Below are 24,499 nucleotides of genomic sequence, written 5' to 3'. Positions count from 1 at the left end.
GGAGGAGCCGCCCGCGGCCCGAGACCCGGGGTGCAGCTGGGAGCGGCGGGGCGTGAGCGGTGTGCGGGAGGCGGCCGGGCGCATCGCGGCGGAGCGAGTCCCGGAGCCGCCCGCCCTCAGGTGGGCCCCCAGAGTGCCGGGCGGGAGTCCCGGGGACCGCGAGGATGGGCGTGGGGGGAAGGGTGAAGGCTGAGCCCCGCGCACCCTTGGGCCCGCGGGCCTGGCGACGGGAACGGGCCTTGGGGCCCCTAGGAGCCCCCTGCCCCGCCCTGGGGCTCCCCACCCCGGGTCCGGAGGCCCTGCTGGGGCGCGCCCCCTCCCCCGGGCGCAGGTAAACAGGAGCGAAGACGGGGCGGGGCCTGGGGGGGGAGGGACGGGGCCCTTGTGACGGCCCGGCTGGGGCAGCCCGGGTGCGCGGGACTGGGCCGGCCGGCGGGGGGGGAAGGTGTGTGGTTTCGGGGGCTGGCCGTGGTGGGGGGCTCCTGCCTGTTGGTGTGGGAGTGGAGCTGGTGCGTGTGAGAGACGGTGTAGGAAGCCCAGGTGTGTGTGATGGTGAAGAGGCTCTTCACCCAGGTGTGTGAGCGATGGCGTCAGGCGGTGGGTACCGGTGAGAAAGGCAGATGGACGGTCCGTGGAACCCTGCGCGGGCGCCGAGGGACTGTGGGAATGATGTGGAACTGTTTCGGAGATAGGAACACGTGGGCGACCTCTAATTGTGTGTCTAATGCCGGGGGTGGGGGCTGTGGGGGGGAGGGAGTTCAACTGTTTATAGGATTAGGTGCGTGACCCGGAGCTTGCGGGGCTGGGGCAGTCTGTCTGCCTGTAAGGTGCGGGGACCCGCGTGGATGGCCAGGGTGTGCCTGTGATTAACACTGTCAGCTGTGCGGTTGTGCGTGCATGAAAGAGAGTTGTTCGCAGGGCTGAGTGTGGGCAAAATCGTGTGAAAAAGGGTTGGAGCTGTGAGAATGACTCTCCATGAACTTGTGTGAGCCTGACTTTGTGGGGCTCGTGTGTGACTCTGAGTAGGGTGTGATATGCACGCACACATATATATATACACGTATAGCAAGAGGGATTGGCCAATGCCCGACATATACGTAGAGATTGACCAAGTGAGAGCCTGCAGAAAATCCATGGATTATGTGCCTTCCCTACTGTGTGTCTCAGTGTATATGATCGTGAGCACGTGCGGAGGTACCCAGACCACTGGGCTGCTTATGGTGGACTAGACGGCGTACGCAGAAACCGTGGATGATCTCTGTATGTCTCCACAGCTGCCTGGGACAGGACGGCTGAGTCTGTGTTCAGGAACCATTGATATGCCCACATTTGGAGCTCTGTGTATCTGCGTGCGTGCTGCATACAGGTGTGTGAATCCCTGGCTGGCCTGGCAAGGTGTTGGAAGAAGTGGGGAAGGAGGTGACGGGTCCCCAGTGACTCCTGGGAATGAGTGTGTGTGCGTGTGCACACGTGCCTGGAGGAGGCACGTGATGGAGAGTTAGGGGCTTGCAGGACCATGTGAGTGTGTGAGAGGGATGTGCCATGGGGGTAAGTGCAAGGAGACAGGCTGAATGTGAGTGATTTGGTTATCTTTTCACGGGGGGGGGGGGGAGACAGAGCTTCTCTGTGTGTTGGTTTTTATTCCTGAGAGGAAAATAGACCTGTGTGTTGGGTTGTATTTCCAAGAGGAGAGCGTACATGTGTTATTTCTAAGAGTATATGTGTGTGTGTGCCCGAGTTAGTGTGTTGCATTAGTTGTTTTTTTTTTTTTAAGATTTTATTTATTTGAGAGAGAGAGAGAGAATGAGCCAGGGGAAGAGTAGAGGGAGAAGCGGACACACTGCTGAGCAGAGAGCCTGATGCGGGGCTCGATCCCAGGACCCTGAGAACATGACCCGAGCGGAAGGCAGACGCTTAATGACTGAGCCACCCAGGCGCCCCTGTATTAGGTTTTCTGAAAGGAAAATGTGGATGTGTGGGACTGTATTCAGTTTTATTTTTTAGAGGAGACAGAGCATGTCCAGAGTATGTCGTGTTTCTGAGAGAATGTTTATCACGTTATATTTTTAAGAAGGGAGTGTGTGTACATTGAGTTGTATTTCTGAGAGGGGAGCGTGTGTATGTGCGTGTGCGCGTGTGTATGAGCGGGTGTGTTTCTGAGAAAGTATATATTGCACTGTATTTGAAAGAAGAAAGCATGTTTTCGATTTCTGAGAGGAGAATGCATGTGTCGCGTTCTGTATTTAAGAAGGGAGGGTGTGCGTATGTTGGGGTCTATTTCTGGGAGGGGACTGTGTGTGTGTGCTTGTGTGTGTGAGGGCTCCGGAGGCACCACGAGCCGTCACTGCTTTGTCACCCACAGACAACCACAGGAAGTTTCCCCCTTGAGACCCCCACCCATTAGCATCGAGGCCTCAGACTCTGAGCTGTCACATGGCTAGTGTGAATCCCTGGGCTGTGGCTGCCACACGTGTGTCCCAACATGCCTTAGGCTGGCTGAGCTTGTCTGCAGTGGAGAGTGGAGCCCCTGTTCCCTTGGGATCTGTCAGCTCCTCAGGTCCTGGGAGCTGACACATGGGCTCCCCCGTTCTGATGCCCCCAAACCTAGAGGGCTCCTCTGCTTCCGGCGCCCCAGCCCCTTGGCCCTGCCCTCCCGCCCCCCCCCCCCTCAGTGGTCTGACTGGTTCCCAACAAAAACACCCTAAGAATGAGCTCACGGAGAGGCCGCCGCCTCCACACGCCCCGCCCCAAGCAGCGCCCAGCAGAGGCGGGGGCCTCCAGTCCAGGTCACCCGGCCGGGAGGTGTTCTGGGCCCGGGGATCTGGGGCCCTTGGGGTGGACGGGGCTGGCCAGGTGAGCTGAGGGCAGGTGAGAGGCCACGAGACCACTGTTTGCCCTCTTTGGGTTAGTTATACGTGGGGTTTTGGACTTGCCCTCGGGGCAGGGCCCGGGGCTGAGGACAGGCAGAGCTAGACTAGGGTGTTTCCAGTTGCCGGCTGGCTGGGATGGGTGTGGGACAGGGAGCCGGCCAGAATGAGGAGGGCACAGGGACAGAGGGCCAGCCGGGATGGCTGGACAGGGAGATAGTCGGGAAGGGTCCTGCTGGGCCGGAATGGCATACAGGCTGACGATTCCCCAACCCCACCCCCACCCCTACCCCACCCCTGCCAGGAGCAGCAATGTCGGTGCAGGTGGCCGCCCCTGGAAGCGCGGGGCTGGGCCCAGAGCGCCTGAGCCCCGAGGAGCTGGTGCGGCAGACCCGACAAGTGGTGCAGGGGTTGGAGGCCCTGCGGGCCGAGCACCATGGCCTGGCCAGGCACCTGGCTGAGGCCCTGGCGGGTCAGGGCCTGGTGGCCGGCTTGGAGCTGCTGGAAGAAAAGCAGCAGGTGGTGAGCCACGCGCTGGAGGCCATCGAGCTGGGACTGGGTGAGGCCCAGGTATGAGGGGACCAGCTCTCCAGCTATGGGGGTGAGGCTCAGAGCGGGGAGGAGGCCTGGGGGTGAGGGAGACAGGTATGCGGTGGGGGTGGGGGGCAAGGCTGGAGTAGGGGAGGCCTAGGGGAGCCAGGCCTGGGGAGGAGAGTCGCTAGGCCAGAAACGGGATTCCTGGGCAGCATTAGGGGGTCCTTGTGTGGTGCAGGGTCCCCTGAACCAAATGGCATCCATCTCTAGAACTCTGGGGTCCTGGGGAGACTTTGGGGTCACATGGGTAGAATATGAAGTGTCCCTGCATGTGATTTGTGTGCCTGGGTGAGATCAGAAGGGTCCCCGGACAGGATCTGGGTATGGCCCTGGGAGCCCCTTGCACAACCTTGGAGTACCATGGAAGCGTCTCTGTGGAATCCGGGGGACCCTGGGCGGAGTGGGGGTGCTCGGGGTCGGGCCCCTGATCCCCTGGCCTGCGCAGGTGCTGCTGGCCCTGTCGGCGCACGTGGGCTCGCTGGAGGCCGAGAAGCAGCGGCTGAGAGCGCAGGCCCGGCGGCTGGCCCAGGAGAACTCGTGGCTGCGGGAGGAGCTGGAGGAGACGCAGCGGCGGCTCCGGGCCAGTGAGGAGGCCGTGGCCCAACTGGAGGAGGAGAAGAGCCACCTGGAGTTCCTGGGGCAGCTGCGGCAGTATGACCTGCCCGCAGAGAGCCAGGTGCTGCTGGGCCGGGCACTGGGCCCCGCATCCTCCTTAGACACCCCACAGACCTGTACCCCCCCGGAAGTGCCCCCCCCCGTGCCCTAGACCCTCCCTCCAAAGCTCTGGACCCTTGACAGAGTTCCACAACCTCCAGACCCACTAGAATTTCCACAGAAGCCCCCCTGGCTTCCACAAAGCCCCCAGATCCTCCCCAAGCCCTCAGGAACCCCCTACCCTGAGGCTCCTAACCACTGCCTCCCTCAAACCCTGAGATCCAGGACCCCGGTCTCTAAAGCAAACTCCCAGCTCTCTTGACCCCCCACTTTCCTGCCCTCTGCAGCGGCCTGAATCCCCCCCTCGCCGAGACAGCCTGGCCTCCCTGTTCCCCAGTGAGGAGGAAGAGAGGAAAGGTGGGTGTGGGGGAGCCTGCAGTTGTGGGGCTGCTTAGCCCTGGAGGACGAGAGGCTGGGGCTGGGGAGGGACCGTGAGACCCCGAGGTGGGTGTCCACACAGGGGAGCAGGAGCATGAGGCCAAGGGGCTGGGTCAGGGCGGGTGACGGCCGAGGCTGGAAGCCATGAAACCAGGCATGGTGGCCGCCGCGCCGCCGGCCAGGCCGACCCCGTGTTCAGGCCCCATGGACCAGCTAGACGCCTGCAATCCCGATCTCAGAGGCCCGGTGCAGGGCCCGTCGTCCCAGGGGCCAGTGGGGCAGCTATAGTCCTGGGGGAGGTGTCCCCTTTTACGGGGTGGGAAGTCTAGGAGGCCGGCAGCGCCCTGATGCCCGGCTGCTGCCCGCAGGCCCCGAGGCAGTGGGAGCTGCCGCGGCTCAGCAGGGGGGCTACGAGATCCCGGCCCGCCTTCGGACCCTGCACAACCTTGTGATCCAGTACGCGGGCCAGGGCCGCTACGAGGTTGCCGTACCGCTGTGCCGTCAGGCCCTGGAGGACCTGGAGCGGAGCTCAGGCCACTGTCACCCCGACGTGGCCACCATGCTCAACATCCTGGCGCTGGTGTACCGGTGAGGCCGCAGCCGGCCCTGGACCTGTGGTTGGGGGCGGGGGAGCTGGCGTCCTGCTCTGCCAGCATGGGGCACCTGGATGGGTGGGGGCGGGGGGGATGTCCAGGGGACCTGGAGAAGCCACTGTGACCCAGGCAAGGAGTCGTCAGAGAACGTGGGCAAGAGACCCCAACAGATCAGGGAAGAGACCTGGGGGGGGGGGGGGGGGGGGCAGAGGCTTGCCAGCAAAGGGAGCCTGTGCTCGACTTGGAAGGTAGTGGAGACACCCACAAGGGACCACGGAAGGGTGACACCCCAGCATGGCTGACCCCCCTCCGTCCCTGGGCCACCTCACAGAGACCAGAACAAGTACAAGGAGGCCACAGATCTTCTCCACGATGCTCTGCAGATCCGGGAGCAGACGCTAGGCCCTGAGCACCCTGCGGTGAGTGGGGGCCCAGGAGTGAGGGCTGTGGGGCCCTGCCTCTCCCCCCTCCCCACCCTGACCTGCCTCCCCTACCCTGCAGGTGGCCGCCACCCTCAACAACCTGGCGGTGCTCTATGGGAAGCGGGGGCGGTACCGGGAGGCAGAGCCCCTGTGCCAGCGAGCCCTGGAGATCCGGGAGAAGGTACTGCCCCCGCTGCCCCACCCAGCCCCACCCCTGCCGAGTTCCTGGTCCACAGCCCCTTCCGACTTGATCCTGATGCGCTCAGTTCAGTGGCTCGTGCCTTGTAACCCTGATCCAATGATGTCCTTCCCATCTGCTCTTGTGAGCCCCCAGTTTGAGCCTAGATAATCTCATGACCCCACTGTGCTTGACCTTTAATGAACGCCATCTGATCGTGACTCTAATCGTCCTTCTACATCACCTCATATGCCTCCCAGCCCTGAACTTCCAATGCCATATGACCACCTTGACCTGATTAATCCTATTTGTGTAACTAACCTCTACCTTCTAGCCCACAACCTCATGTAAGTCCCCATTGAGCCTGTGAACCTTTCCTCATGAGCCCCCCCCCTTGCGGCTACCAGTATCACGTGGCTCACCCATCCCCCCAACCCCTAGGTCCTGGGCAGCGACCACCCTGACGTGGCCAAGCAGCTCAACAACCTGGCCTTGCTCTGCCAGAACCAGGGAAAGTTTGAGGAGGTGGAGCAGCACTATGCCCGAGCCCTGAGCATTTATGAGGCCCTGGGAGGGCCCAACGACCCAAACGTGGCCAAGACCAAGAACAACCTGGTGAGGGCGCTGCAGGGCACAGGTACAACTCGGTCCTGGAGCCAAGCGCCAGGGGTTCCCCAGGAGACACAGCCAACTGGCTCAAGTGCGCCCCTGGAGCAGGGGCCCTCTAAGACTTGGCCTGTGTGCTGGGCCCCGACTCGTGAGATCACTAGGCACAGAGGACCTGGAAGCCACAGGAAACACGCAAGTTGGTGGGGCCAGATGACAGTCAAATGTTTATTGACCCCCTTCTTAGTCCTTAAGGGAAAGGACCATCCATTTCTCAAAGGACCCTGGGAGCTAGGTGCTCCTTTCATCCCATTTTGCAAATAAGGGAACTGAGGCACAAAGGTGGTGTCACTAGCCCAGGGTGGAGCAGGAACCAGTCAGCTGCCCTAGGTCACGAGGTTGTGGGGGGAGGGGGAGATGTGCCGGGGGAGCTCCAGATCTGAGCCACGATCACCCACCCTCCCCGCAGGCCTCGGCCTACCTGAAACAGAACAAGTACCAGCAAGCAGAAGAGCTGTACCGAGAGATCCTGAGCCGCGAGGACCTGCCTGCCCCTCTGGGTGAGCCCCCAGCCCTGCCCTTGCCCCCCAGGTGACTGCTCCGTGTCCCCATTGCACTGTTTCCCCCCCCTCTGTTCCTAGGAGCCCCCAACCCAGGCACAGCTGGTGACACAGAACAGGTGAGGAGGGGGGATGGGCTTCGCTCCGGCTCCTAGGGTGGGGACCGGAGGAGAAGGTGGGGGGAACTGACTGGGGTCCTGGGCACCCTCCCCAGACCCTTCGTCGGAGCAGCTCCTTCTCCAAGATCCGGGAATCGCTAAGGCGTGGAAGTGAGAAGTTGGTCTCCCGTCTCCGAGGCGAGGGGGTGGCAGGTGCAGCCGGGTGAGTGTCTGATCCAGGCAGGCAAGAGCCCCACCGCTGCAGCTTCTGTAACCCACCCCACTCCCTGTCCTGTTCCAGAACCTTCCACAGTTCCCCTCTCCTCTGCCACCCGTACAGTCACATCCGGTGCCAGGCAGGTCTATGCCCAGAGTGGGAAGCAGCCACTCGGGGGACTCACCCTGCCACCCTCTTTTTACAGGATGAAGAGAGCCCTGTCGCTCAACATGCTGGATGCGGATGCTCCAAAGGCTGCTGGGCCCCAGGTGAGAGGGGCTGAGGGGCACGCTGGCAGGCCCAGAGGCAAGGGAGGGGTGGGAACGGACCCAAGAACAGAAGGGCTGGGGGGGGGGACAAGCCAGTAGCGAGGATGCTGGTGGGTGGCCCTCGGGGTCGGGTCCTGCCCCTTGCCCACCCCTCCCCTGCGCCTGTCCGCAGTTCCCCAATCAGCACCCGAGCGAGGCCTCGCGGACCCTCAGCACCAGCCCCCAGGACCTGGGCCCCCGCTGAAGGTGACAGGACCGTGTGGCTGCAGCTTCTCAGGAAGAATGGGGAAGGGGTGGCCTTTCATCTCCCCGAGTTGCTCCCCACCTCTTGGGGGCACCTACGGTATGGGGCTCCCCGTTCTCCTCCAATTAAAGGCTGTAGATCTGGAAGCCAGAACTGTCTGCCTGAGGTTTCCTGTAAGGACCTGAGGCCACCTCCCAGCCGCTGGGCCCCAGGGCCAGGTGAGACCCCGGAATCGCCGCACTGCTACGGCCCTGTACGCACCCTGAGCTACAGCTGCTGAGCAATCTGCTCTACCCTCCGCAGGGTCTCCTCAGACTCCAGCTGCTCCCGGCTGAGCAGGGACAGGCCCAGCTGGTCCTCCTGGAGGGGGGAGAGGAGGCAGCTCCAGGGTGGGCCAGACGGCTGTAGCGCCCTCCCCCAGGCCCCCCCCCGGGACACCAGGGGCCAAGGCGCAGGATGTTTGAAACACCCCTCTAATGGGGAACAGCCCCTGGAAGCAGAAGCCAGGCCTGAGGGAGGGAGAGGGAAGCCAGCTGGTTTTCCAGATGGAGAAGGACGGGCTCTGGCCACACCCCCAGCCCTGGCCTGTGGGCACACACACGGGCACGCGCACACACACACACACCTCTTTGTTGAGGGCAGGCCAGGCCCCCTCCAGCTCACCCGGTGGAATGGCTGAGCCATCTGCCTCAGGAAGTACTTGGCAACCTGGACCCCCTCATCCACGGTCAGGTTGAGGTTGGCGTCAGTGAGGTGCTCCTGGATCCAGCGAGGCAGTTTCCCACGCTTGTCTGCCCGGGCAAACCGCTTTCAGCAGGAGGGTGAGGGAGGGAAGACATCAGGCCCCCAGTGGGGGGGAGCCCAGGCCTCCTTCCCCATCTGCAAAAGGGGGACAGCCTGGTAGGCAGAGGCCCCTGCACCCGCACCTTATCAGCAAAGACCATGAGACCGTAGTCCGTCTTGCCCCGGATGGCCCGGCCCACGCACTGGGCCGCGTGGCGCATGGCATCAAAGGTGAGAAAGTCATTCTCTCGGATCTGGAATTGGTCCCGCAGGTACTCCAGCCGTGCCTGCCCGAGAGAAGAGAGCAGAGCAGTCCCTCCTGCCCCTCCCGCACGCCACCCCAGGCCCAGTCCCTGTCCCTCCGAGTGGCCCCCGGGGCTGCTCACCTTGAGGATGCGGCTCTGCGTGTAGACGTAGGGGACGCCGAACATGATGACTGCGCGCCCGTAATGGTGCACTGGGGGAGCAAGCACAGGAGGGGGGCCGGAGGAAGGGAGAGGTCCCTGTGTGAGCCCAGGCTATGGGGGGGGGGTCCCCTGGGGGAAACAGCCAGAGCCTCATGCAGGCACCTGGGGACAGGGAGAGCCTGGCCCACTCACCAAAGTCGATTCCCTCGGACACTTTTCCCCGGGCCACGGACAGCAGGATGGCTCCACGGCCATTCTCACAGGCCTGGGGAGGGGAGGCCAAGACAGGAGCTAGGTCCCCCAGAGCTGCCTCCTCTGGGCCCCCCGTGTGCAGTCTACTGGCCCTCCCCCTAACCCCCCCCCTCGCCCCCATGCCCACCTCCTGGTACTTCTCCAGGGCGACGCTGGTCTCGGCCCCATCTTGCGTCTCAATGAAGAGCAGCTTATTCCTCTGGATGTTTTCAAGAATGCCCTAGAGAAGGACAGCAGGCAGGTCAGGCTGTGGGTTGGCAGAAAGCGGCATAAGGGCACAGGCATCCTGGCTCCGGTCAACTCTGCCCCGATTCCTGTGCAGCCACCCCCTTCTGTCCCAGGGTCCCAGCAGCCAGCAGAGACTCGGTGGGGGGTGGGGGGTGGGGGGTGCGGGCTGGTCTCATTCATGGAGGAAAGCTCTGTGATTCCAGGCATGGAACCCATCCCCGCACCCCATCTTTCAGGCAAGTGGGGCAGGCATATGGCCCAAGATGGCCCATGAGGACACTCCGCCCCCCCAGCTGGTGCTTAGTGGAGGGGCTGATGTAGGCCAGGCTGAGGCTGCCCAGAGATTTCCGTGACACTGCACTAGCTTTGTGATAGCGACCAAGGACAGACGCAGGGACAGACCAGTGTGACAGAATGGAGGGTCCAGAAACACACCCTCACACCGGTGGTTCACCCATACCATTCAGGGGGGACAGTGCTTTCCAGTGAATGGGGCTGCAGCAACTGGAGTTCCACAGGGGGAGACAAAGAACCTCGACCCTGACCTTACACCACACACAAAGATGTGAGGTACCTCACAGACCAGATGTGAAAGCTAACACGAGGCTTCTAGAAGAAACACAGGAGATGATCTTCAGGACCTTGGGGCAGGCAAAGCTTCCTTAAATAGGACATACAAGACTCAGGATGTGGACTTGGGTGGCCAGCAGCCACCTTTCCCACGGTGTGGAAAGCGCCCAACTGAGGACAAGACCAAGGTCTTGACCAAGTGGACAAGGCTCCCCCATCCTGCTCCCTGGAGTGTGGATCAGCCAAGTTCTCTCATCTCACCCTAAAGAAGCACCTGCTTTCACTACCCAAGAGCTGGGCCATGATGCACGAGAAGCGGAGAGGTCACAGTGGCCCCCTCCCACCCCCATCCTGCCGGCCCCGCAGGGCCTGGCTGCGGTGAGCCCCATTTCCAGAACACTCTGTGACCTCACCCCTGCACTATCCTGCAGGGGCTCTTGAGTTTTTAATCTGGATGGGGGAGGAAGGCAGGGGGGGACTAAGGTATACACCGTTTGTTCCATGAACTGTTTGTGTTTTATACACTGTCCTGTCACCTATGATACACGTCACCGCTTAAAACACGAGACGAACGAAGCCAACACACAAAGGAAGAGCCAGGGGCTGAAAAGAGCGGAGCCTCCCCAGGGAGCGGGCGACTGGGCATACCTGCTCGTACCAGGAGGCCACGGTGCTCTCCATGTACTGGTAGCTAGTGAAGAAAGCCACGATGCCATCAGGGACCACGGCGGACATCTCCAGCAGGAGGTTCCCATAGTTCCGGATCACCGCTGGCGGGGGGCGGGGGGGGGGGGGGCGGTCAGAGGTTGTGCGCAGGTCCTGCTCCCCACTCCATCGGGACTTTCCTATCTAATGCCCCGTCTTGAACTCGGGGTTCCTAGAAATCCCCGAGGCCACCTGGAGGGCTGTTCACACACATTCCACTTGTCTTTCCAGGCCCCTGGGAGAACGGCACCCCCGCCCCGCCCGGGGAGTTAGGTGTGACCATGTGACTTGCCCTGGCCAATGAGTGCAGAAGTGGCCATGGGTCACACACCTTTATGAGGCACAGCACCATTACCAGGATCCTTCCTGCCACCCCTTATCCCCATAGTGACGCATCCAGTGGGGAAGGTCCCCAGGGGGAGGAGACACGGGGCAAGCCCCCACCAACCCACAGTGGCACATACTGTGAGCAAGAAGTAACCTCTGTGTAACCCCACTTTGACTTGGGGCTCTGTGTCAGCTTGCTGCAGCCTGACCTAGCCCACTGATCCACCTGCCCTCTCAGAACCCATGCAAGCCACCCCCACGTGCAGCCTACCAATATCTTCCCGGGTCTCAAACTTGGAGCTGATGGCCACCTGGTCGTTGCCACGACCAATGATCTGCAGAGGGCAAGAGACGTCACGCTAAGCAAACAGCAGCACTCACTGCTGGTGCCGGGCTCAGCTTTTTACAGACACGATGTCATGGAGTGAACCCTCGGCTCCCCTGTTACCTGCACCGCATGGATGAACCACCTCCGGCCCGGAGAAGGTGAGCTGCCTGCCCCAGGGCATGTGGCAAATCCACAGTGGCGGCAGGACTGAACCCGAGTCTGTCCACACTGCTGACCAGCAAGTACGTGCTACCGGCCCCAGCCTCCGGGCCAGGCAGTTCCCAGAGAAAGTGTCTCACCACAAACTCGGCAGCCACCAGCTACGGGTGCACCCCGCTCCCCCACCAGCAACTCCACAAACCACGATGCAGGACGTGGCCGTCACCAGTCCACAACCCATGAAGGGCAATTCCAAAAGCCAAGAAACTCCAGATATTTAACTTTGGCGCCAACTCCTGTAGTAGCAAAACCTGCCCTCACCTGAGTCTATCCGGAGTCCTGACTTACCCGCCTTAGTCTGAAGTCTCAAAGCATGTTCCTGCTGAACTAGGACTTTGACTGGCAGGAGCTGCCCCAACCCCGCTGGGAATGTCACGTACCACACAGCATGTGCTTTGTTTTTTAAAGTCTGGAAAATTCTCAATTCTAAAATACACCTGGCCCAAGGGATTCAGATAAGGGACGGAGGGCCCACGTTATGATGCCTGTTTTACAAAGGAGACTGAGGCAGAGCAAAAGGGTCATCATCAAGGTCATGGCCAGAGGACAAACTAGGCAGAGCCCACGTTAACAAAGATGTTGACTGAGTGCTGACCGGCACCAGGCCCTGGGCCACACAAGCGTTTTATACCTGCTATCTCACTAACCCCTCAACCAACCTGGGAGGTCAGGGAAGATGCATTCCCATTCTAATTCCCCAGATTAGAAACTGAGGCTTGGGGAGTCACACCCACAGGGAGAAGTAGCATCAAACCCAGATCTGCCTGAATCCAGAGTCTGTGTCCTCAGCTGTAAAACTCTCCTGCCTCAACAGCAGGGTGAGGGGACAGAGGGAGGAAAGGCGGCCCACCTCCCCTGGTCCAGCACCCACCCTCTCCCACGCACCATGGGGCAGAGGCAGACCCGGGCCAGCGTCATGGTGAAGGTTGCCATGGTGACAGGGTGGAAGTCCAGAATCTTGGGGTAGATGTCCAGTGGTGACAGCGTCTGTAGCAGGGACAGCAGGAGGGATCTTAGCAGAACTGGGCAGAAACCAGGAGCCCCACAGTGGAGAGCTGGGCACTGGAGGTGGAGAAGGGTCCTCACCCCAGATGTGATGATGACAGACTGGAAGCGCTCGAACACAGGTTTGATGGCCAGTGAGGCGTCCATGCAGCTGTAGGAAGCAGACAAGGGTGGTGAGGACTACGCCGGGGCCCGCGTGGTCCGTTCACACCCCCAACACTGGGGTCGGGTCTCACCTGAAGTGCAGGATGGGGTTGGCAATGGTGGGGGTCCTGTCATCAAAGGGCTCGATGATGATGGTGAAACCTACAAGCGGGTGAGATTCCTGGTCACCAGACGTTGCCACGCCCACCTGGCCACTCTCTCCTGCCCCATTAGTGACTGGTGGACCACAGTTCTCAAGCTTTAAATCCAGGCATCGGGAGTTCAAAGTACACCCCAACTGCCCGCTTCTCCCAGAGCTGACACCCACTCAGGGAGCATCATGAGCAGAGAGCACCAAAGGGTCACTCCCACACCGCGACTCAAGCCCAAGCCTGGAGCCTTCCCCCATGATCCTTGTATCTAAACCATCAGGCGGGTCAGCTCTGCTTCCAAAGCTATCTGCAATCTGACCACTCTCCCCACCCCCTCCCCCACTATCAACTCTAGCCTGGACTGTTGCAGTCACCTCCCTGGGCTTCCAGCTCCCACCCCTGCTCCCTTCCCAGCAGCCAGAGAAACCCTGTGAAATCCTGAGTCAGGTCACATCCCTGCCCCGCTCAGAAGCCCTGCACAGCTCCCCAGGCCCCTTCCAGAGGCCAAAATTATCTGTGAGACCCTGCCACACTGACCCCATTTCCTCCTGGCTCACAGGCCACCTACTGCCTAACTTTCAAAAACCACCAGGCTCACTCCACCCCAGGGCCTTTGCACTTGCTGGCCCCACAGCCTGAAAAGTTTTCCCAGGTCATTTGGAACTCAGCTCAAATGTCAGCGCCTCAGGCCTTCCTGGGCCACTGCAGGCATGTTCCAACATGGCAACATTTTTGTTTCTTGTGAAAACTATCCCTTTCTGGAATTATTTTATTTGTTTGAGTCTTTGCTACCTGTCTTCCTCTCTGCAATATAAGTTCCAGGAGATCAGAAATAAGGTCCCTCTGTGTTCCTGCCACTTCCTCAGTGTTAGGCCTGGCCCATTTTTTGAAAAAACAGGTGAATGAATGAATTCACATATTCAGTTTCACTTAATTTAAAAAAAGAAGAAGAAGAAAAAAAAAAAAGTCCTCTGTGCCCAACCCTGTACTGGGGAAACAGCGGGAACCAAGACAGTTCCGGCCCTCCCCTCTCAGGGCTCACAGTCTGATGATGGGGACACAGTCCTGTCCCCAGAGAGTGACCACTCCAAGTAGACAGGGCTGGGACAGGGGAGCCAAGAGGAGGGGAGCTTGACCCAGCCTAGGGGTCAGGGAGGGCTTCCTGGAAGAGCGGACATCTCTAACGAGGCGAGAACTGAAAAAGAGTAGGAGGTAAGTAGTTGGGGCCTGAGGAATATTGGGACAGATGTTCCAGGTAAAAGAATGTGAAGTGTTAATGGATGGGGAAGTGGGGAGGAGAAGAGAAAGCCAGTCCCAGAAGGAAGACAGGGTGGGACAGGGGGATGGACACAGAAGGAAGCTTCTCGTGGGACTTGCTGCTAACAGGTGCTGGGGTTGGGGGACAGCCTCTCCACCCTCCGGGCTGGTGCAGGGTGTCAGGAGGCCTGACCTGCTTTCTGGGATAGAGCAGTAATCGCCAGGGATCAGACTGAGCCCTTGGCCAGCTTAACGCTGAGGAAGGGGAGGGAGTGCTGACCAGTGAAACCTCAGGACCACTTCCCCTCTTCCTGGCACGCTGGATACCTGCGCACTGCACTCAGCTCCCTGCCCCCGACCCCAGGCACCGGGTCCCACCTCTCTCTCCAGCCCCTCTCCTTCTCCCATCCTGCCCCAGATCCCGGCCCCTCCCTTGCTCAGAACCTCCCATGGCTCCCCCCTTCCCGGGAGTAAAAGGGCCAACTCCTTACCACACCCTACAGGGTGAGTGCCCCCCCAGAGCTTCTCTGGCCTCACCCCCACCCTACTCCACTCCGCGGCCAGCGGGGGCTCCGAAAATACTAATCTGAGCAAGAGGCCTGGCTAACTCAAGACCTATCTGCGGAACCTCCCTGCCCTCGAAACAAAGCCCAAACTCCTGAGCCCAGCCCTACAAGGTCCTGAATGTCCCAGTACCACAGACAAGCCTCTGGACTCTGCTAGGATCCTGATTCTGGCTGCCGGGGCGGGGGTGGGGGGGGTGCTTGCCGAGGCAGGAGATGAGCTTACCCTTGGCGTAGGTGCTGACAAGGGTGGCGAAGTTAGCCAGGAGGGTGAGGGGAGAGAAGTCGGCAAGGTCAGCGATCTCCAGGGTGTGCAGCAGGGAGCGGAGACGCTCGGCACAGAATCTGGTGCAGAAGCCAGGCGGGGTCAGGGGGGTGGCAGAGCGCCAACGGGACAGTGACCCCCCTCCGCCACCGTCAGCATGCACACATGCTCTCCGAGGTGACTGGGTGCTCGGTGGGGACAGACTGGGGCTGTTTCAGTCACCCGTGACTCCACACTCTACAACTGCACACACCGACCAGCGATCAGACGCTCTAGTCACATGGTCACACAATCTCATGCAGGTCCTTGATCAAAGAGCACAGAGCAGGCGCTCAGGGAACATGACTGGCTAGGATGCCATCTTTGCCCTCACGAGTCCCTCACGAAGAAGGACAAACGACGCCATCCCGAGGGCCACCCCACCCCAAGAGGCAAGGCAGCCAGGGCCTTCGGAGCCCTACAGGCCTGGCTTCACACGACTCCCCCCATGAGGTGCTGTGTGACCCTGGGCGATGGCTTGCCATCTCTAGGCCACACCGTCCTCATCTGTGGCCAGGGACGCCGTACTGAGACTCCAGAAGATGCAGAAAGTCAAGTGCTTAGCTCATCGTTGGTGCTCAAGACAGGGTGAGTTACTTCTACCACTACTTTCTCATTTAACCACCAAAGAAACCGGAGTAAAGGTGATGACCCCCGACCCATTCAACAGACAAGGAAACGGAGATTCAGAGAAGACCGTGACTTATCCAAAACACCACAGAAGAAGTACAGAAGGCCCCACCCCACTCCCAGGTCCACGCTCTGCTTGTCCTGTGCTGGGGAGACTGACCCATCCCACAGTCTGCCTGGTGGGGGCGTTCCTGCCCTCAGACTTCCGGGGGACAAAGAGAAGCACCAGCAGGAGGAGACAGGGGTCCAGGGGATCCACAGCATTTCTACCCCCTCCCCAGCTCCCCCCCTGCTGGGTCTTGTCAGGAGCCCCGCTCCAGGACCACTCCCTCCCATGCCACCGTGGCTTGAGGTGGAAATTCCTGAGCTCTTACAAGTGCCCAGGCCCCCTGTGAGACCCTCTGCCCCGCCCACCCGTGTCAGCAGTCCCTCCATCAAGTGCTCTTCAGGTAAGCCCTCTGAGGAAGCCATGTGTCGTCTGCCAGTTTCCTGCCCAGCACAGGGACCCAGGAACAGCTTGGAGCTGGCCCGCGGGTCGGCCTGGTCTGACGGCGCGCCATCACACACGATCCTCCTACCTGGATCACTGACTCCCGACACTGGCAACGTGGTGGCCCCAGCCACAGAGGCCGAGGTTCAGGGAGGGCCCAGGGTCTGCCCCACGCCCCCGTGGGGACCCGACACCACCCCCCAGCTGTGTGGGGCCTCACCTGAGGGGCTTGCGCTGGATGCACACGCGCTGGGCCAGGCCGCTGAGGAAGGCAGGGGGGCTCTCCTGCACCACGTGCTGGACCCGCAGCCGCCACTTGACGTACTCCAGCAGCCGCCGCAGGAAGCCCAGGAAGTGCTCGGCCGTGCGGATGGAACCGGGTACAGCCTCTGCGGGAGGAAGGCGTCAGCCACCACGGTAGCGCAGGGAGCGGGGCAGGGAGCAGGTGGCGGGGGGACGCGCAGCTCACCCTGTAGCACCTCGTCAGGAAGCACGGGGTTGGCCAGGTGGGCGTCCGTCTCCCGGGCGGCACTGGCCTCCCGCAGCCCCTCCACCAGGCGTCGGTACTCTTCCCGCAGACGCTGCTCATCTGTCTCCTTGATCCTGCGGGGGAGGGGGGGACATGTGGGGGCGTGGGAACGGGGCTGGTGGCCCTGGGGGCAAGCTGGGCAGAAGAGGCAGGGGCCAGACGGCAGGGGCGGGGTGGGCACCAGGTGGCGCAGGACAGAGCCCCCACCTGAGCACTGTCTTCTGTAAGGTCTCCAGGTTGCCCTGGCAGCGGTCGAGGGTCCGGCGGGTGATGTTGACACTCATGGAGTCGATGCAGACGTTGTCTAGAGAAAACAGGGGAGGAGGCTGGGCTCAGTGGGGCCGCAGGTGCTGCTGGAGCGGCGGCGGAGGGCCCGGATTCCCTGTCCACCTGGGCTCCTGCCTCACCGATGTTGTGGGCCTCGTCGAAGACCACGACAGCTTTGCGGGCCAGCTCCTTAGACACCAGCTCTGCAATCTTGGGGTCCAAGAGGTAGTGGTAGCTGTAAACCACCACGTTGGCGTGCAGGATCTAGGGACCGAGGTGGGCAGAGTCAGCCCAGCCTACCCGAGTGCGCCCTGCCCCGCCACCCCCCACGCCGCACCCCACCGCGTCCACCCTCCCAGACCCACAGAGGGGAGGCGAGGCGAGACAGACACGGGCACGGGACAGACAGAAGCTAACGGACAGAAACAGACAGACACACAGGCAGGCGGGCTGTAGGCCGGCCCCCAGCAGCCTCCTCACCGAATAGCGGGCGAGGAAGTAGGGGCACCAGCCCTGGCGCCGTCCCAGGGCCTTGAGGTCATCCAGGTTGTAGATGCCAGCAGGGAGGGGCACCTGGCGCCCATGGACATCAAACTCCTGGGGTGAGAGGGCACCTGCGGGTCAGGGAGGCTGGCTGCTGCAGCCGTCTTGCCCTCCCTCCCTCAGCCCAGTCGGCAGGGACCTCGTAGAAGCGGCAGTGGGGCAGGCTGGCGTCCTGCTGGTACTGCGCCCGCACGTATGAGGCTGTGAGGCTGTGGCATCTCCCGTCGACGTCTTTCCCAAAGCGCAGGGGCATCACCTGGGGGTGGGGGGCAGCTTAGTGCCAAGAAGCTCAACCATTCCTCAAACGCGGGGCTCTACACCTGCCAGCTAGGTGGGATAGGGGGCTGTTCTGTTCCGTCCGGGGTGAGAATAAGGAATTCTGGGGGAAACTTAAACCTCAACTGTCTCATTATTAAACAGTTAAGACATCTGAGAACTTAACCATGGTGGGGGGGGGCGGTGTAAGAGCAGTGCAACTGTTAGGCTCTTACAGTGATCTTGGGGTTATGAGTTCAAGCCCCATGTCAGGTACAGAAATTAAGAAATAAAATCTTGGGGCGCCTGGGTGGCTCAGTCGCTAAGCATCTGCCTTCGGCTCAGGTCATGATCCCAGGGTCCTGGGATCGAGCCCCGCATCGGGCTCCCTGCTCAGCGGGAAGCCTGCTTCTCCCTCTCCCACTCCCCCTGCTTGTGCTCCCTCTCTCGCTGTGTCCCTCTCTGTCCAATAAATAAAATCTTTAAAAATAAATAAATAAAAATAAAAAAATCTTAAATAAAGAAAAAAAAAGGGGGATGCCTGGGTGGCTCAGTCATTAAGTGTCTGCCTTTGGCTCAGGTCATGATCCCAGAGTGCTGGGATCAAGTCCCGCGTCCGGCTCCCTGCTCAGCGGGGAGCCTGCTTCTCCCTCTACCTGCTTCTCCCCCTGCTTGTGCTCTCCCTGACAAATAAATAAAATCTTAAAAAAAAAAAAAAAAGATACAAAGAACAAATTCATGGTTGCCAGAGGTGAGCGGGTAGGAGTGAAGGTATTCAAAAGGTGCAAACTTCCAGTTATAAAATAAGTCCTAGGAATGTAACATACAGCATGGAAACTCTAGTTCAAAATACCATATTGCATATTTGCAAGCTCCTAACAGAGATCTTAAAAGTTCTCATTACAAGAAAAAAATCGTAACTATGTAAAGTGACCGAAATTAACTAGACTTACCGTGGTGATCATTTTGCAATATATACAAATACCAAATCATTACACTGTACACCTGAAACTAACGTTATATGTCAATTTTACCTCGATTTAAAAAAAAAACAAAACCAAGTCTTGAACAATCTTTAGCATGTAGATTAAGAATAACTGCTTTATCTTTGCAAACACTAAAACACCCTGAATCTAGGCCAGTCTAAGAATCAGGGGAGGTTTTTTTTTTTTTTAATAAATCTATTTTTTATTTATGAAAGGGAGAGAGAAAGTGCACACAAGCAGGGGGAGGGGCAGAGGGAGAGGGAGAAGTAGACTCCCCGCTGAGCAGGGAGCCTGAGGTGGGGCTCGATCCCAGGACCCCGTGATCATGACCTGAGCAGAAGGCAGACACTTAACGGACTAAGCCCCCCAGGCGCCCCCAGGAGGTTCTGATGGTACAGTATGAGACGCTGCCTTGCCCTGCACCTTCTGTAGGTGGCACCATCGCACCCCAGGGCTGCCCTTTTCCAAAACAAAAAATTTTAAGTTTTTTTTTTTTTTTTTTTAATTTGAGAGAGAGCACGCGCATGAGAGAGGGGAGGGTCAGAGGGAGAAGCAGACTCCCTGCTGAGCAAGGAGCCCGATGCGGGACTGACTCGATCCCGGGACTCCAGGATCATGACCTGAGCCGAAGGCAGTTGCTTAACCCAACTGAGCCACCCAGGCGCCCCACAACAAAACCTTTGCCTTCACCAAGGGGCAGGCTCGGAGGCTGCTGACCTTTCCCTCTCTCTTCCTGTTTCATCAGTTGCCAAGGCCCATGCTACTTCTAATTATCACCAGTCACATCCATAGTTTTTCATATTCTTACAATTAACATTATATTAGATTCCATGACTTACCACATGTAAAGTGCTTAGAACACTGTTTAGGGGTGAGTCCAACAGTCTTTTTTTTTTTTTTTTTAAGATTTTATTTGAGAGAGCGAGAGAGAGAGACAGTGAGAGAGGGAACACAAGCAGGGGGAGTGGGAGAGGGAGAAGCAGGCTCTCCACCGAGCAGGGAGCCCAATGCGGGGCCCGATCCCAGGACCCTGGGATCATGACCTGAGTAGAAGGCAGACGCTTAACAACTGAGCCACCCAGGCGCCCCAAGTCCAACAGTTTTGTAACATAATTTAATAATAACTAATATTCTACATGTCATATGTTATTATATGTATTAATACCATGATGATTTCTAACGTTTTAGTATTTTGTACATGCTAAGGGCTGTACATTATCTCGCCTAATCTTTTTTAATGATTGAGATACAATGGACTTAGAATACTCTATTAGTTTCAGGGGTACAACATAGTAATTTGATACTTGTAAATACTGCAAAAAGACCAGCACAGTAAGTCAATTAATATCCATCACCACACAGTTACAATTTTTCTTTTCTATTTCCTTTTTTTTAAGTAAGCTCTATACCCAACGTGGGGCTTGAACTCATGACCGGGAGATGAAGCATCACACGCTCTACAGACTGAGCCAGCCAGGCGCCCCTCTTAGTGACTTTCAAATAGACAATACAGTATTATTAATTATAGTCACCACGCTGTACATTACATCCCCGTGACCTATTTGTTTTAACTGAAGTCTGCACATTTTGACCCCCCCCTGCCCAATCTGATCAACTGTATGAAGCCAGTAATTAATTACCCTCATTTTACAGAAAGGAAGACTGAAGCCCCACTGTAAAAATCACCTATCCAAGAACACATGACTATTAAGTTTCAAAGCCAGGAAACCTGACCTGCCAGACTCCAGGAACTGCCTTTTAACCTCTCAGGCTGGGGAGAAGGTGTGTTTGGACCGCCTCATCAGAAGTCAGAATTTGATGCGTGAGAAGTCTGCGAGTGGTCCCTGCCTGTCTCCCTGAGAGATCTGGTTTGGGGATCTAGGACTGGTTGGATGAAAGTTTCCCCAACCCTGAAGCTTGGGGCAAGGGGAGAAATGGGCACGCACCTCAGGATGAATACACAGGTTCTTCCGGGAGCTCAGAGCCAGCCCCAAAAACGGTAGCTTCTCACCCTCCTGCTTCTCATAGAAGTTGAGCAACTTCCGCAGCTCTTCGATCACCTGTTCTCGAGGACGGAGGGGACTCCAGCATGAGACCCTGCCCAGCCTGGCCCAGCCTCTTCTCCAGCTTCCCCAACACCCCCCAAAGCTATGAGGGCAACCACCAGGGGGACCAACAAGTCCTGCGGGACTGGGGGAGCCCCAGGATTGGCCCTGGCTCACCTTCTCAATCTCAGGCACAGTCCTGGAGCAGTAGATGAGTTTAGTCACTTCCAGTGGATACGCCTGCCGGGGATAATGGGCTCAGCCCCCGTTGGACCCCTTCCCTCTATCCACCTCCCCGGGCCCAGGGGTCACTTACCCTCTGGTACGCCATGATCAGGGCCAACAGGGACACTGTCTTCCCAGTGCCTGAGGGCATCTCTAGGACTCCATGACCCTGCATGTTGAGATGACAGAGACAGAACTTCAGGGACACAAACTCTGGGGACCACTCCCAGAATGCTACCATCTTGAAAATACCAGCACAACTGCAGTTAAAAGCCTAGGCTCCAAGGGCAGTGGGTTTGAACCCCACTTTTGCCACCTCTTTGTTGAGTGGTCTTAGGCAAGAGCCTTCACCCATCCAGCCTCAGTATCCTCATCTCTAAAATGGGCCTAGAGGGCGCCTGGCTGGCTCAGTCGGAAGAGCATGTGACTCTTGATCTCAGGATTGTGAGTTCGACCCCCACGTTGGGTGTAAAGATTACGTGTAAAAACAAACAAAAAACCCCACAAACTTTAAAAATAAATAAAATGGGCCTAATAAGCACTTCTTCAGATGATGACTGTGAGGACTGAGACAATGGGGGTTAAATATTTAGCATAGTAACTGATGGGTAGTGACCTGTTTTTTAATTTAGTAAACACTTCCACAGCACTTACTCTGTGCCTAGCACCCCTTCTAAGTGTCTTACTTACATCGGGGTTTCTCAACCTGGGCTCCACTGACATTTGGGGGGTCTATCCTGTGCACTGCAGGATGTTTAGCAGTGCCCATGGCCTCTACCTACCACTAGCACCCCCACTCCGCTAGTATGACAACCAGGAATGTCTCTGGACACGGCCTGGGGAGGGGTCAAAAGCAACCCCACTTAATAACTGCTGCCCTGGGGCGCCTGCGTGGCTCAGTCGTTAAGCGTCTGCCTTCGGCTCAGGTCATGATCTCAGGGTCCTGGGATTGAGCCCCACATGGGGCTCCCTGCTCCGCGGGAAGCCCGCTTCTCCCTCTCCCACTCCCCCTGCTTTGTTCCCTCTCTCGCTGTGTCTGTCAAATAAATAAAATCTTAAAAAAAAAAAAAACTGCTGCCTTACTTACCGAATTAACTCCCATAACCTTCATGTGAACCTCTGAGAGTAGGCAATCGTACTGAGCCCATTTTACAGAGGTGAAAACTGTGAAACAGGGAGATTAAGGGATTCGCCCAAGGGCACACAGCTGTGGGTCTAGGATTCCAACCCAGAGCGCCGGCTCCAAAGCCGCGCAGCCTTTGATAAACGTTAGGTGCTGCTGTTATGAACTATTCTTTCAGGTAACAGGTTTGGGAGCGCCGGCTTCCCCAAGGACCTCACATGCCTAACACCTCGAGGTCCAGCAATCTCCGTTCTTAGACGCGCGGGCCGCTGTGCACCTGTCAGGTGGGAAGCGGCGGGCCGGGCCCACCCACCTTGGCGTCCAGCGTGCGCTTGAGCTCCAGCATGTACGAGAACTGCTCGGGGTAGATGTAGTCGTAAGGGAAGTAGACCAGCAGCCCGTCCACGTTCAGCCTGGCGGCAGGGGGCGGCCGGGTCAGTCCCCCGCCCCCGCAGCCCCTCTCCAAACCCCCACACTCTCCTGCCGTCCAGCCGAGAGGGGTTACCTGCCGGCGCCGACCCCACCGCCCCCGGGCGTCCCCCAGTTCCCCGGGAGCCTCGGCTCCCTTCGGCATCTCTTCGCTGACCATTCCCGTTAACCGCCCCGCGGGTCCCCGCGGCTCTCCTCACCCGACTCCTGCAGCACCCCCTAGCCCCGCCGGGGCCCCGGGCGCGCCCACTTGGCCCCCCATATTTCAGACCCCACCCCCACCCCCAAGCCGCCTCGCGAACAGCGAACTCCGAACCCCTCCTCACTTCATGGCGCCGGCCGCGGCGAGAAACGGCGTCGGCCCGCCTCCCTCATAAATATTCAGAGCGCAGGATTCGTGAGGAGTCCTCGTGGCGCCGCTCCACCTTTCTCACGACTCCATTGGCTGATCCCACCCGTCACTCTACTGGGGCGGGGGATAATGCGCGTGCGCACGGCAATGCGGGGGCGGGCTCCCGGGAAAGCAGGCGTAGCTGAGGATCACAGAGTACCGAGAACAGCATTTGAAGGAAGAATACCGAGATAATCGATCCCATTCATAGGATTTGGTCTTCCTGCATCTGCCCAAGATCATCTAGCAGCGAATAGAGTCTAAAGGAACTGACAAGGAAATTGAGGACCCTTAGGAGCCCACGAGTCAGGAATGGCTTCGTCGCACTAGACTAACCTGCACCTCTAAAATGCCCGCTGTGTCCTAGACTTCTCTGGGATAAATAACTCCTCCCATTTAGAGAACCCCTACCGTTCGCCAGATACTGTCCTCATCAGGCAGTAATGCAAAGGCATTGTGGCTTGGCGGCTAAGGTGTGGACTCTGGAACCGGAATGCCTGGGTCCAAATCCTGGCTCCACTGTCTACCAGCTCTGTGACCTCGGTTAAATTAACTTGTCATCTGCAAAGCAGGCACAATTAGATTATCCATAATGTAGGGGAACCTGGCCGCTGAGACGGTACAGCACCGGACTCTTGATCTCAGAGTCATGAGTTCAAGCCCCACGTTAGGCGTAGAGCTTACCTTAAAAAAAAAAAAAAAAAAAGTAACAACAAATATTTAAAAAAAAGATTACGATGTAGATGATGCTTAAGTTAACCCACATAAAGCATTTAAAACTGGGTTTAGCACATACTCAGCATTCAGTAGCTAGAGCTTTTATGCAATTGTTCAACAAATAGATTCCTAGGCCCTGGGAAAACAAAGGTGACCAAGACAGCCCTTGTTCGTGTCCTCAAAGAACAGATTTTAAACATATATGTAAATATATGGTTACAAGTATGACAAGTGCTGTGATGGGAAAATTCTGAAAACCATAAGGGCTACATACAGGAAACATGCTGTCAACTATGGGGGTGTGGAGTGGTCAGAAAAGCCTTCTTTGAGGAAATGAGGTTTGAGTAGACACAGGAAGTATGAGAAGGAACTAACCAGCCAAAGGGGATAGATGAGAGAAGGGGAAAGGGTGTTGGTGTTCCAGCCAGAGGGAAGATGGTGTACAAAAGTTCTGCCACCACAAGAAAGCTAATGCCTCAAAGGGCTAAAGGGAAGCCTGCGTGGTGGAAGAACAGAGGCAAGGACAGAGTAGAGAAAATGCAGCTGCAGGGAGAGGCAGGGCCAGGCCAAAAATCCTTAGAGTGGCCTGCGGAACCCTGTCTAACCAGCGTACCCCCTCATCACCCCCACACCGACTCACCTTATCTCTCTGATCCCCTCCTCTGTTGCTTAACTCATTCTATTTCAGCCACGTTATCCTCCATGCTGTTTCCAGAACACTCCAGGCACATCCTACCTTAGGGCCTTTGCACCTGCTATGTCCTCTGCCTGGAATGCTCTTTCCCCTGACGTCCTCATGGCTGGACTTCATCACATCCTTCGGGTCCTTGCTCCGGTGTCACCTTCTCAGTGGCACCAAATTAAATTCAAGCCCGCCCCACACAC

General features: G+C 58.3%; 2 protein-coding genes across 4 annotated transcripts; one reads left to right on the top strand and one right to left on the bottom strand.

Annotated features, from left to right (window-relative positions):
* KLC3 (kinesin light chain 3) lies at positions 1–7,802 on the top strand. The gene is made up of 14 exons (XM_025849893.2): positions 1–120; positions 1,275–1,366; positions 3,172–3,437; positions 3,907–4,137; positions 4,463–4,532; positions 4,922–5,141; positions 5,478–5,565; positions 5,648–5,749; positions 6,188–6,361; positions 6,822–6,912; positions 6,994–7,031; positions 7,127–7,233; positions 7,433–7,496; positions 7,669–7,802. The coding sequence occupies exons 3-14, from the start codon at positions 3,180–3,182 to the stop codon at positions 7,738–7,740; spliced, it is 1,515 nt and encodes a 504-aa protein (XP_025705678.2). The 5' UTR covers positions 1–120; positions 1,275–1,366; positions 3,172–3,179; the 3' UTR covers positions 7,741–7,802.
* Positions 6,567–22,865, bottom strand: ERCC2 (ERCC excision repair 2, TFIIH core complex helicase subunit). Of its 3 annotated transcripts, none has more exons than XM_025849892.2 (23): positions 22,833–22,865; positions 22,391–22,490; positions 21,046–21,123; positions 20,907–20,969; positions 20,631–20,744; positions 17,583–17,699; positions 17,381–17,497; positions 17,041–17,164; positions 16,841–16,937; positions 16,574–16,707; positions 16,325–16,493; positions 14,907–15,025; positions 12,801–12,870; positions 12,646–12,715; positions 12,445–12,546; positions 11,284–11,347; positions 10,629–10,750; positions 9,310–9,402; positions 9,123–9,195; positions 8,910–8,980; positions 8,667–8,810; positions 8,404–8,547; positions 6,567–8,100 (listed from the first exon to the last, which is right to left on the bottom strand). In XM_025849892.2, the coding sequence occupies exons 1-23, from the start codon at positions 22,835–22,837 to the stop codon at positions 8,008–8,010; spliced, it is 2,283 nt and encodes a 760-aa protein (XP_025705677.1). In that variant the 5' UTR covers positions 22,838–22,865; the 3' UTR covers positions 6,567–8,007. The 3 variants fall into 3 exon arrangements, 2 of the variants coding, with proteins under 2 accessions (XP_025705677.1, XP_073742617.1); XM_073886516.1 differs by lacking the exon at positions 22,833–22,865 and adding an exon at positions 22,707–22,795; XR_012376358.1 differs by lacking the exon at positions 22,833–22,865 and adding an exon at positions 22,707–22,798 and having other exon boundaries at positions 7,989–8,100; positions 10,639–10,750.
* Between the last annotated feature and the right edge of the window lie 1,634 nt (positions 22,866–24,499).

The sequence above is a fragment of the Callorhinus ursinus genome, unplaced genomic scaffold, assembly GCF_003265705.2.
Source record: "Callorhinus ursinus isolate GAN/ISIS: 27379988/994484 unplaced genomic scaffold, GSC_fseal_2.0 scaffold71, whole genome shotgun sequence".
NCBI classification, from domain to species: Eukaryota; Metazoa; Chordata; class Mammalia; order Carnivora; family Otariidae; genus Callorhinus; species Callorhinus ursinus.
The sequence above is the reverse complement of the archived record's forward strand: the minus strand, read 5'-3'. Positions and strand labels throughout refer to the sequence as shown.

Coding starts and splice junctions, on each gene's coding strand:
- KLC3 (XM_025849893.2), top strand. CDS start 3,180: ATGTCGGTGCAGGTGGCCGCCCCTGGAAGCGCGGGGCTGGGCCCAGAG. Junction 4,533..4,921: donor TGAGGAGGAAGAGAGGAAAG/GTGGGTGTGGGG, acceptor TGCTGCCCGCAG/GCCCCGAGGCAGTGGGAGCT. Junction 6,913..6,993: donor GGACCTGCCTGCCCCTCTGG/GTGAGCCCCCAG, acceptor CTCTGTTCCTAG/GAGCCCCCAACCCAGGCACA.
- ERCC2 (XM_073886516.1), bottom strand. CDS start 22,768: ATGGGGGGCCAAGTGGGCGCGCCCGGGGCCCCGGCGGGGCTAGGGGGT. Junction 20,970..21,045: donor TGATCATGGCGTACCAGAGG/GTAAGTGACCCC, acceptor TATCCCCGGCAG/GCGTATCCACTGGAAGTGAC. Junction 11,348..12,444: donor GGGTCTGCCTCTGCCCCATG/GTGCGTGGGAGA, acceptor TGCCCTCTGCAG/ATCATTGGTCGTGGCAACGA.